This window comes from Marmota monax, unplaced genomic scaffold (assembly GCF_021218885.2).
Source record: "Marmota monax isolate L192 unplaced genomic scaffold, Marmota_monax_Labrador192_F-V1.1 WCK01_AAM20220418_F8-fsc00122, whole genome shotgun sequence".
NCBI lineage: Eukaryota > Metazoa > Chordata > Mammalia > Rodentia > Sciuridae > Marmota > Marmota monax.
This window is the reverse complement of record NW_026695223.1, coordinates 6238429-6250710: the sequence shown is the minus strand read 5'-3', so window position 1 is coordinate 6250710 and position 12282 is coordinate 6238429. Positions and strand designations below refer to the sequence as shown.

At 46.2% G+C, this 12282-nt stretch overlaps 1 protein-coding gene across 1 annotated transcript; it reads right to left on the bottom strand.

The window, feature by feature from the left end:
• Positions 1-8278: 8278 nt before the first annotated feature.
• On the bottom strand, positions 8279-11811 carry LOC124086117 (uncharacterized). Its single transcript, XM_046434140.1, has 2 exons — positions 9406-11811; positions 8279-9265 (listed from the first exon to the last, which is right to left on the bottom strand). Exons 1-2 carry the CDS (start codon positions 10037-10039, stop codon positions 8517-8519), a joined length of 1383 nt encoding a protein of 460 aa, XP_046290096.1. The 5' UTR covers positions 10040-11811; the 3' UTR covers positions 8279-8516.
• Positions 11812-12282: the final 471 nt, after the last annotated feature.

Below are 12282 nucleotides of genomic sequence, written 5' to 3'. Positions count from 1 at the left end.
AGAACCACTGAGAATAAATGAACAGATAAATGCAACATTGTGCAAGAACTGAATAGGTAGACAAATATAACAGACACCCAGAAAGCAGACCAACACATGCATAATGACTGATTTGTGACAAAAGTGTTATTACAGGGCAGCGAGGAATCCTTTAATAAGCCACATTGCTGAACCAGGGACTAACCACTGGATAACTATGTGGAAAAATATAACCTGATCCCTTCTTCACATATGAAGAATTAATTGCAGCTAGATTACAGATTTCAATTAAAGGACTGAAAATTTAAAGACTTTAGGATGAAAAATAAGAAAACATGATCATTTGAAAGTAGGCAACAATTTCCTAATCTTAATACAAAGTGATGACCAAAATACAAAATGATTATAAGAAACAGGTAAATATGGAAAGATATGGCTTAAGACCTTATACTTATCAAAATATCACACCATAAATATACATATACACCAGCCCAGTTATCTTTTGGACGTGAGATACCTTCAAAATACCCTTGTGTTAGGCAATGAAGGAATGTTCAGAGGTGAAATGATTAGACTGTGTCACTGGATTGCTCTATTTGAAGGATTAATAATTTGAATGGATTACTGGATGGTAACTACAAGCAGGTGGGGCATGCCTGCAGGAAGTAAGTCAGTGGGAGTTTGCTTTGGGGGATTATATTCTGTCCCTGGTTCTTCTATAACTCTCTGCTTCCCATCTTCCATGAGCTGAGCAGTTCTCCTCCACCACACACTTCTGCCATAATATTCTGACTCACTCAGGTCCAGAGAAATGTAATCAGTTGACCATGGACTGAACCTCTAAACAGCAAGTCCAGAATAAGCTCTCCTCCTCTACGTTGTTTGTGCCATGCATTTTGATCACAGCAATGAAAAGTGAATTAACACAATCCCATGAACATATACAGTTAGCATACTAACACAGAGTTAAAACTTTAAAATGTGGGGCTGGAGTTGTAACTCAGTGATACAGCACTTGCCTAGCATGTGTGAGGCACTGGGTTCAATTCTCAGCACTGCATATAAATAAATAAAATAAAGGTTCACTGACAACTAAAAAAATTTAAAAAAATTATAAAATGTTTAATGAGATATAAATGCCAACTCTTGTGATCACTACACGATGTATTTAAATTATTTAACTGCACCCTGTTAATATTTACAACTAAACTACTAAGAAAAATAGGTGAGTAACACAGAGTCAAAAGACTGGAAAAATAATCTACAGAAAGGGAGGTAGAAAGCCCCAGAGCAACAACTGAAACTCTTGTGCCCCTGTTGGGAGTGTAAATTGTCATAACCACTTTGAAAACCCCCAGGAGTCCCCCTTGGTGGATGCTACTACTGACTGTGTCTTTGAATCACTTCCATTTGACACCTTCTCAATTGGGGTTATGTTTTATGAAATCAAGCTGAATTTTGGTTCTATTTTGAAAGAAAGCTAGACTGAAGAAGAGAATTAAACTGAAAGAAATAGAACGGCACTGTATGGACATGGGTCAGTGGGCATGCCTGTGGGGACAGTGCCTTCTGGATAATTGAGGATGACAATCCTTACTGAGGATTCAAGTTTCTCTTTTTAAGGCTGGTGTTGCCAATGGCTTAACATGGCTTTGTTCTGTTGGCTCACTCCTTGGTTTAGAGAGGTCTGAGTTAGACACCCAGCATAGGAATTTATCAATAATGTACTGAAGTTACCTAGTTGTCACTGTCCCTGAGACTAAGCTCTGGTGTTCAAAGCCAATTATTGAATCTTGACTGAAGCTGAGAAACACCAGAAAGCAATAAGCCAAAATTTTCTCTACCCAACATTGTCTGTCTTAGTGATTCAAGGTCATTTCCTGACCTCCTCCTGTTGGAAGAACCCCTGAAGGTACAGATGCCTTCCTTCCCTTCCTTGGGGAAGAGACTGGCCACTCCCTCCTGCAGGGCTTCTGAGAACATGAGGAGGGATGAGCACAGGGGTCTGTGAGCAGGAAGGAGGAGCCTGTGCCACACTGTGGCTGAGCTGCTGGCACAGAGGTACACAGCCGAGTCCCCCTGCACTGTGAGCTGGATCTCCAGAGTGGAGAAGGATCCCTGTGGCCTCTCAGCAGAGAACCGCTCACTGGGCATCCCTGACTTGTCTGCTGCACGTTCATTCAGGAAAGACATCAGGAATGCTGGGCCTTGCCCCGGGGTCTGCCGGTACCAGAAAAGGCCATTGTGTCCAGAAATTGGGTCACACCTGAGAACTACATTCTGTCCTCTCTTTGTGACTTTGTGCCTAGGGGACTGGGAGACTCCAGCATGGGTGTGGTACGTGGAGACAGAAGATGGGACAAGAATCAGGAAAATATTAGTTAACACATACACACACACACACACTGAATTTGAGTTCTATTTTGAATACACACATGTGCATGTGCACGCACACACACACACACACAATGAAACTGCTTGGTGTTCTGAGGACTCACCTGTTCCTAGGAGACAGAAGCCCACCCAGAAGAGTAGTCTAGTGCCCATAGCAGTTCAGGAAGGATGAGGATCACCAATGCAGGGCCATTGTGAAGAGTAGAAGAAGAGGAGGTCTGTCCCTTGTCACTGCAAGGCAGTCCCCACAGTGACATCATTTCCTCTATCCATCCCCACAACCTCAGAACACATGATTTACATTAGAAAATGCTTGACTTGTGGAAATTAGTTCTCCCATGCTTTTTCAACAAGTGACTGTCACAAACCCACAACAGACCAGCTCACACGCCCAGATTGACTAACTCTCACACATTCTGAACCCTGGATTAGGTAACAGGGAACTGAAATGTGGAGACCACCAGGTCAATAAAGATTTGTTTTACTTTTGGTCAGCTAACATTAAGGAGCTTATTTTACTACTTAGTTCCAACTTATTCTCAGTTAAATGACTACTCTTTACTTTGGAGTCAGAAGCTCTCCTTTGAGTAGAGGAAGGCATCACATTCTTCAGGAATTAATCGTGCTGGGCTGGACTCCAGCACCATGGAAGCTCATGAAGAAAAAGAAGCAAGAGACACAGTCCAACTGCTGAGTAGGAGAAAGACCTCAGCCACAGTCATGAAGGGGAATCTAGATCAGAGCCACTTCAGAGGAGTCCAAGGTCCACCCGGAACAGAGGAGGAGGGTGGAGACCACAGCAGGGGCGAGACAGGTGTGCCCCCGAGAATCCTTCCTGGGTCAGAGGTGTTAACTCAATCTTTCCTCATTTGGAAACGTCTTTCCATAATGTTTCTGGGTTAGAGCTGGTCAAGGAGGCATTTGTGTAGAGTTTTGAATATAACAAAACAGCCACCTCTGCATGTGGAAGGTCACTGTAGTCAGACAGGGAAATTAGGGATTGACAGTTACACAAGTGTGCACAGACCACAGGTCCTCTTACCTCTGTACCCTGTGTCTAGCTTTCCTCCCAATGTCCAACACTGCCAGGCGGTGAGTCACAGTGATGCCCCACACAGAGGCAGCTGCTTCCCCAGAAGCAGGCTTCACCCACTTCAATAGCCTTCCCTGTGCGAGTCACACCAGGTGGCTGAGTGTGGTCCAATCCCTCTTCCCTGCCACTCCAGCCTCTGCTCCCACACCAGAGTTCCAAGAGCACCGACTACTGACCATCCCTTGACTTCTCCCTTCCAGACCTGCTCTGCCTCAGCTCTGCCCACATGTGTGTTAGGCCTAATTTCTCTGATAAACCTCTTCCCACAGTGCTTCTAGCAACCATTCCACTGATGGAAACTTATTAATAGGTACCAGAAGTGGTTTCAAGGAAAGAAGACTTACAGGAGGGAATTCTGAGAGCATCTTTCAGATCTGATGAGATTTCTTGTGGACAATCAGACTGAAGTACAGAGCACACCTCTGGGGGAATCTGGTGCTGCAGGAAACCATGCAGGGAGACCCAGGACAGAGTTGCCCCGTGTCAAAGGGATGTGACTTTTCCCAGTTAATACTGGATCTCAGCCAGGGAAAAGGGGGGCCTAGGGTGTTTCTATAATTTCTTAATCCATCTTTTCTGTCCTTCATTCACTTATCTCTTCTTAATTAAATGGGATTCACTGTGCACAAAGCAACATAGGGAATAAGACAGCAGCTGGTATGGTCCCTGTCCTCATGGAAGTTAAAACATAGTTAGAAGAGAAACAATCAGCCAAGGATCTAGAAAATTGCAACTTTGCTATATTCTCCTGACTAACAACATGTGGATGTGCCAGGGAAATTGACCTGGGGAGGGAGGTAAGGAATGTATCCCTCCGGAGGGGCTAGCTGAGCTGTGAAGCCCAGGTAGGACTTCACCTCTGCCCAGGATAGAGGAGGCACCTTGGAGGTCTCTGCCCTGGGAAGAAGGAGGCATAGATGAGGACTGGCATTGTGACTGGAGCAGAGAGAAGCAGGGAGTTGGGATGAGGAAGTCCCTGAAGTACCACTGGGGGACAGTGTGCATACAGGGAAGGTGGGCAGCAGCAGAGACCACAGGAGGGCTGGGACTGCTGGAGAACCCTAGAAAGTGAAGGCAATGCAGTGTCAGTGAGAGACAGGGAGTCGAGGTGGAACCCAGTTACAGACCATGTTCCATCCTGGTAGCCGTACACTGAAGCCCATGACTGGAGAACTCAGAGTCAGGGAAGCAGCATCCCATTTCAGTGGGATAACACAGGGCTAATGACGACTAGCAACACAGGGTCAGGTGGAGGCCTGACTGAGACAGTATGGAGACGCACCTCAGCAAAGACTGAGGTTTGCACTGCCCAGGATCCTCAGAGCTCCAGGTCCGTAGGGGTAAGAAGTCGACCCAGGGGGTCGCTGATCCTCAGGGTGCAGGTCCTCTTTTGTTTTTATGTGCAGAGAGGAGCCAGATGTGCAGCACTGTGGTGTCACTGCTGGCACAGAGGTACACAGATGTCTGGGAGTAGGTGGCCGGCGGCAGAGTGAGGGGAAAGTCCTCTTTCCTTGACCTAGAGACACTCTACCCTTCGGGGACTTCTCCTTTTTCCATGTTGCCAATATTATGTGAATAATGGACCAGTCTCAGCCCCAGCCCCGGATCCTGTCAATACCAGTAGATGCTGCCATAGTTCATATCCTGGGCACATCTCAAGGTCATAGGTTGTCCTACCTTCAGTATTTGGTATTTGGGGGTCTGAGTAATCCCAGCATTCACTGGACCTGTAGAAAAGGTGAAAGAAGCCAGTACTTCAGCCCCATGCACAGGTTGGCCCTGGGATCTGCGCATCTCATGGGCCTTCCAGCACCCACCTGCCTGCAGAAGACAAAAGGTCACCACCCAGCACTGGATGCTGAGACTCATGGCAGGGGCCAGGCAGACAGAGGGGTCTGCTGGGTTCCTGTATTTCATAGAGCAGAACAGGAACCTCCAGGATGTCACTCTAAGTCCTCACTCTCCCTGCCTGGGCCCAAAGCCTCCCTGTCATGAGGGGCCACGCCCCTTTCCCAGAAGGTCAGACCCAAAATGAATGCTCAAGTGAGTGGCTTAGAATGGAACCCTGTTGTGGCATATATACACAATGGAATATTATTCATCAGTAAAAGAGAATAAAATCATGGCATTTGCAGGTAAATGGATGGAGTCGAAGAATACAATGCTAAGTGAAGTTAGCCAATCCCCCAAAACCAAATGATAAATGTTTTCTCTGATATAAGTAGGCTGATTCACAGTGGGGTAGGGAGAGGTAGCATGGGAGGAATAGACAAATTCTAGATAGGGTGGAAGGGTTTTAGGGGAAGGGAAGGGCATGGGGGTAGAAATGATGGTGGAATGAAATGGAATCATTACCCTAAATTCATGTATGAAGACACAAATGGCATGAATATACATTTTTTACAACCATAGATATACGAAATTGTGTTCTATATGTGTACTATGAATTGTAATGCATTCTGCCGTTACACATAACAAATTAGAATTTAAAAATAAGTAAAAATTAAAAATAAAAGAATGGAACCCATTTGTCCAAAATGACTCAGTCATCACGTTTCTCTTGACCATTTTGTGAAACAGCCTGTAACCCCGTGGATATTGTGTTCCAGTGACACTGTCACTCTTTCTTACTACTTTGGTTCAGTCATCTAAACATTTCTGGAGTTCAGAATCTTAGGGAAAGTCCTTATGGCTGCCTGGTGGCTTTTGACCTGTGTGTCCCAAATTCTTCTTCAAGTATGAATTTCGCATGTGCTCAACTGGTCACAACGCTGCTAAAGCCCTCAGCCTCAGTGATTCTTTCAGGTTTCCAGTTTCTAAATTCTAGGAGGGGCTCCTGAGCATCTGAAGTCTTGCTCTGTTTTTGTGTTCTTGTGTGTGTGTGTGTGTGTGTGTGTGTGTAATCCCTGGCAGGTGGGACACCTGGCAAAGTAGCTAGGGCACCTTCTCATCCACTCATAGACTTGGTTCCTGTGCTCAGGTGAGACCTCACTGCAGAGAACCTCACTCTGGCGATTCTCCATCCATGTGGAGGATGGTGACCACACAGTCCTGCAGGCGACCTGTTGGCGCAGAGGAGTGGAGGTAGGTGGGTGACCTGGAAGAGAGGGTGCTGACTCTAATCAGCTGAAGGTGTGACTAGGACCAATAAACAAACCCTCCTCCAGGTCAGAGTATTGTCCCTCTGACAGCCTTTGAACTACAGTGGTTGCCCTTCCTGGCTCTCCAGCTCACGTGCTCACCCTGAAGATTTTTATTTACCATCCTCCATAATTGCATTAGCTAATTCTTTACAATGAAGATGGATGGATGAATGGATAGATAGAGGCTATTGGTTTGCTTCTCTGGACAACTCTGATACAGATAGATAATATTACCCTAATTTTATAGATAATTGCATTCAGGAAAATTTATCAAGCAACTGGTCACTGTCTTGAGGAACTCATGTTGGATCTGCAATCAAAACAGGTGTATGTGTCACTCAGTAGATTACCATTATCTGCCTACATCACTATCTCATGGGGAAATGGATTTCTAGCAGTGATTTAATTAAAGCCAGCAGGTCTGAGAGGGAAAAAGGGGGACACACTGTAGTTGTGAAGGTAGGGATCTATATGAAAATTTATCTTAGCATGGAGTGACAAACATGAATGTCAACCAGGGGTTGAGTTCCAGGTCTGCATCCTCATAGCTATTTGATTTGGTCAAGTTATTTTATTGATAGGCCTATTCCCTCATCTGTAAAATGAGAGCAATAATAGTATTTGCCTCTTAGCTCTTTCTCTGACAATTGAATGTCTGAGTAAGTGAAATTGTGCAAATGAAGGGTTTGATTTGCTATATGCTAAATTGCTGATAAATGGTGCCATCATTATTCTCTCTGAGTGAAGCAGAATTGAACTGTGAATGTGCGTTAATGCATTTAGGGCTTGTAGTTCTGCAATTGACCCTGTCACTAGTGGACAGCTGCCAGAGGAAAGCCACGTAGCATACTTTTTAAAGTGTCCTCTTAAACATGGCATTCACACACTCTGAATTATTATGAAGTCTTAAAAACAAGCAAATCCTGCTATATGGTATAACAGCCATGAGCTTGGAAGAAGACAGTCACAAAAAGATACTACATGATCCCACTTTGATAAGGGATCCAAAGTGTCAAACCCCTGGCGGTGAAAGTCAGAATGTCACTTTCCAGGCCAGCGGGTGAGGAATTGGGGAGTCACTGTCAAAGAGTAAGTTATGCATGTGCACAGGTCCCAGAGATCTCCTGTGTAACGTGGTTTCCCTCTGAAAAACAATATCGTCACCTTAAAACCATCTGATAAGAACACAGGAAGGGAGGAAGAGAGGGAAAGGGGCGGTCTGGGTGCATGTACGCTGTGTGACACTGAACCATGTGACTATAACACACCAATGAAAAGGAAAAGGAATCATAGTAACGAACCCCATAGAATAAAATTAAAAGTTCCTTGATGATTTAACCCCAAAAGTCTGTTAAGATGATAGATCTTCTTTAAATGTTATTGTCACATCATCATTTTTTTAAAAACATCTGACAAACAGGAAGCGTTAGAGAGAAAAGGAAAAAAAGAAAATTTGTACAATTCACAATCTCAGTAAACTGCTTTAAATAAGCAAAGCTTGTTCTCTCGCTCTCGCTTCCTGTGTGTGTATGTGTAAGTATGGAGAAAGACAGGTATAGACATAGATATAGCTGTTTGTCTCTCTATATCTACCTCAGAGAATGAAAATAGTTTTTTATTATCTTCGTTTTCTTTTTTTTTTTCTATTTCTGTCCTAGGTGATCAATGTCTTATACAATGTAGGACTCCCCAAAATGTTTGTTGAATAAAAGAATAAAGGAAATGAGTGACCAACAAGGATCCTCTCCCTTCCCCTGAGGTCTGACTGTGTCACCCACAGGACAGTGGTGCTTCCCCTGTAAATGTTCCTCCTCTTGATCCCCAGCTGGGAGCGCTCACTACTCACAGGCCCCCATGAGAGAGAGGAAGACGACTTGGCCCAGTCTATGACCACAGTGCAGAAAATTTTAAGTTTCATTTTCTTCACAGAGGAGGACCCATTGGGATATGCTTTGCCTTGAACTCACGTGTTCCTTGGACAAGTCACGCAGGAGGTTAAGATGCATGTTGCATGACCTTCTCAACTTGCTAGTGGGGACCTGGGAGAGGGAAGCCAGTGGAGGGGGCAGATTTGCAGAGTGCCGGGTGGGGAACACCTGGGTTGAGGAGCTGACATCACCCAATGACTGCATGAGACCAGGAAGCTGCGTCCCCTCGGGGATGGGAACAGGTGAATGCACTGCCCTGCACCACTGCTGTGGCACTAGAGCAGCTGAATGCACTCCACACTGGGTGTCTGTGACAGGTTGGCAGCTTCCCAGGCCTGAACCAGCCTGGCTGAGGCTCCACCTTCCGGGCCACTTCCTGACACGGGCAGGAATGATTTTGTACTGAAGGCTGATGCTCATGGGTGGCTGTGCCCGGCTGCTGGCACAGAGGAACAGAGCCGAGTCACCCAGCGCCAAGGAGCTCAGGTTGAGTTCAGAGCTGTAGTCAGGGAACTGCTGCGCTGAGAATCGACTGGGGATGTTCGTCCCTTTTTCGCTCTCTTCCCCATTGTAATACTGAAAGAGAAACTGAGGCCCCTGGCCCGGGGTCTGCTGGTACCAGTACACAGAGAGGTGTTCAGGGAGAGGGGAGCATCTCAGTGTCACTTGCTGTCCTTTTGCTTTGATCAGATGTTTTGGGGTTTGCTTGACTCCAGAGTCCACTGGGCCTGTGGGAGGAGATGGAGCTAAGAGCAGAGCCCAGGAGCAAGGGTCCCGCTGAGCCATCCTGGAGTGAGATGTGCTCCAGGGGTAATGAACACAGAGCAGAAGTTGTACCTAGGACTCACCTGCTGTACCCAGGACTCACCTGTTCCCAGCAGAGAAAGGGCCACCCAGCAGAGGAGCCTGGAGCCCATGGCAGCATCAGGAACCCAGGGTCTCCTAGTTGAGTGGTGGGACCTTCCAGGCTGAGCATTCAAAGGTTCTGAAGTTCTAGTCTCCCCATCAGCATCATGTGTCATGCTCTGACATGTCCCTCCCTGCAGGCCACCTGGCCCACTGCACCCAATGACAAAACTCAGGCTGTACCCAAAGCACCCTTCCTGCCTTGCACAGCCCCTGATCTGAAGGTGGGTCAGTTTGAGCACCCCCCTCCTGGCCCAGGTCCACGTCCTACTTCCTTCCATGCTAGTTCCATCTCTGCAGTGGGCTCTTGGCCTAACTCTGATTCCCTGCCCTGGCCTCTCTAGCCCTTCACTTTCCACTGCCCCAGCGTGAGCCAAGAAAACTCTTTCTTTGTGTCTGCAGAGTCTCAAGGCAGCCCTTCCTCCCCTGGACAGTAGACTGTATTTAGCTGTGTGTCCAGGACCCACTCCAGGAATTCCAACTACCTCCCTGTTATGAGCAGGCAGCCAGCATCCCCTAAAGCTCTGCTCTCCTGGGCCATCTTCCAAGGCCTCCCAGGGACCCTGCAGCACTGTGGAGACACTGTGCCCCCACATGGCCCTTGGCCCACAGTATCATGGACTCCACCTTCTGAGCTCATGTCATGATTGACTAAATCAGCAGAAAAGATCCCCACCCGGTGTCCCCTCTTGTCCACAACCGTTCTGCGGCTTTCTCATCTGGACAATTTAGGGTTGATCTTCAAGTCTGAGTGGAGGATTTCAAAGCCTGTGGAGGCAAATAAATTGTATGAACCCACATTATGGTTAAAAAGAAACTAATATTACACCAGTGCAATCAGTATGCTAAAATGAAAGAGGCAAGCAGAATAACACCACCTCAAGAAGATCCATGTGGGAAACCTGTATTCCATGGCTCACTTCATTAATCAGACAGGTGACTTTTTACATTTGATTTTTTATTTAATCATAACCTCATTAAATAGTGTAATTTACAAAGATGGTTTCTAGATATTAAACATATACTTCCAGGCTTATATAATCTTGAAATAGACAACTTTATCAGCTATATTTAAGGCTGACTTGGTTGGGTATGAATTTGCTGTCACTAGCCTGAAGAGCTATGAGCTCTTGCCAGTGACCCGGCACCTCTTAGTAAATGCCACCAGAGGTAAACTGTGTGAGGGTAGAAGAAACTCCACAAGAAAACACACATGTGTACCCACAGAGACACACAACACAAACTCACATTCGTGCATATGCACTCACACACAGTGTCTTAAATGTCAAGAGTGATAGATTTCCTTCCGGAGTACACCGAGCTTTCTCTGTCACTTTAGAGTTAACTTCTGAGAAGTCTGATGTTTCAAGCTGCACTAAGTCCCTAAGGCCAGGGCTGAAGAGAAGGGTATTGTAGTGGGAATTCCTTTGTTATAGGTTCATGATACTGGGAGAATTATCATATGATTTTCTCTTTTGCAGAAGAACACTTGCAAATTTCGCTTTTAGACATAGTTTGGGACTTCACAGGATGGTCTTCAGTGTTGACTGTGACAACATAATTGCTCAGGACATTACAGATGTTGTTTAGAAAACCAAGGTAATCCTAAAAGACAGTTCATTGCATTCATTGATGGGAAAATCATAATAAATAAACCTTCAGGGTGCTGATGGAGTGGCATTACTTTTTTATTTAATAAACATAAACAGGGCCAGCTATACAATGTGGCTTTTCCTTGGAAAGGAAAGTCAAGACAGCAATACTACGCCTAGTACTGGGGACAGGGAAGGGAAGGGAAGAAAAGCAGGTGAGCAGCACCCATGGGTGGGAGAAGGGGTCCTCCCAGACAGGGAAAGATGGAGCAGAGACACAGGATGCTAAAGCCTGCTGAGTGTTCACAGTGTGGAGAAGAGTCTTTTGGTCACAGAAGGTACCTGGGCGGCCCAGAGGCAGAGCACCATCCCTGGGGAGCAGAATAGATTTAGGGGAAACTGGACAGTCCTTGTCCTCGATGACCCCAGTGGACATGACCTCTGCTGTGTTTGGGAAGCACATGACTGTGTGCTGAGGGGGCAAGGGGGGCAGAAGTGAAGAAGGAAGACAGTGTCATCAACTGCAGGATCCTCACAATCAGCTACTTGGCCAAGTCCCCAACTGGGACTGCCTGCCAGGTGACACCAGTTGCTACAAGGCTTGCTTTATATTTCCCATGTATGGAGGACTTCCGGAGAGTAAAAAGTAAGAAGAGAGCTCATGCTGCACAGGACACCACTTTAAGTCACTTTGCAACTCTTTGTATGTCAACCATTTTTATCACTTTCCTTCTCCTGGACTTACCTCACACTCAGTTTCTTCCTCAATTACATGAAGCAGACCTCCGTGATTTTGTTCTCTACACCACAATACTGTCAAACAAAGCAGAGTGCAAGATGAAATATATTGCCTATGAATGTGAGAGCCACCAATTCGATCACAGATTCCTCCTCTGCCCTAAGCTATGCAGCATCCAGTCAAGAAAGGGACATTACAGAGAACTTATTGAACTTGCCCTCTGGAAAGCATCTCTTGGCCTTGATCCTCTCCCCCAAATGGCAGGAAAGCCCCATGCTACACTTTCCAGAGGCCTAAAACCACGTTTTTCTCCCCCATGCACTCCCTGGGATCTCACAGATGAATACTTTAGGTGCTCCTCTCTGGGCAGGAGGTTTGTGCACAGAATGCTGGTGACTCTGTAGGGCTGGGCCATGCTGCTGGCACAGAGATACAGCACTGAGTCTCCAAGATCCAAGGCAGCCAAGCTCAGCTCTGAGCCATAGTCACAGAACTGCTGAGTGGAGAA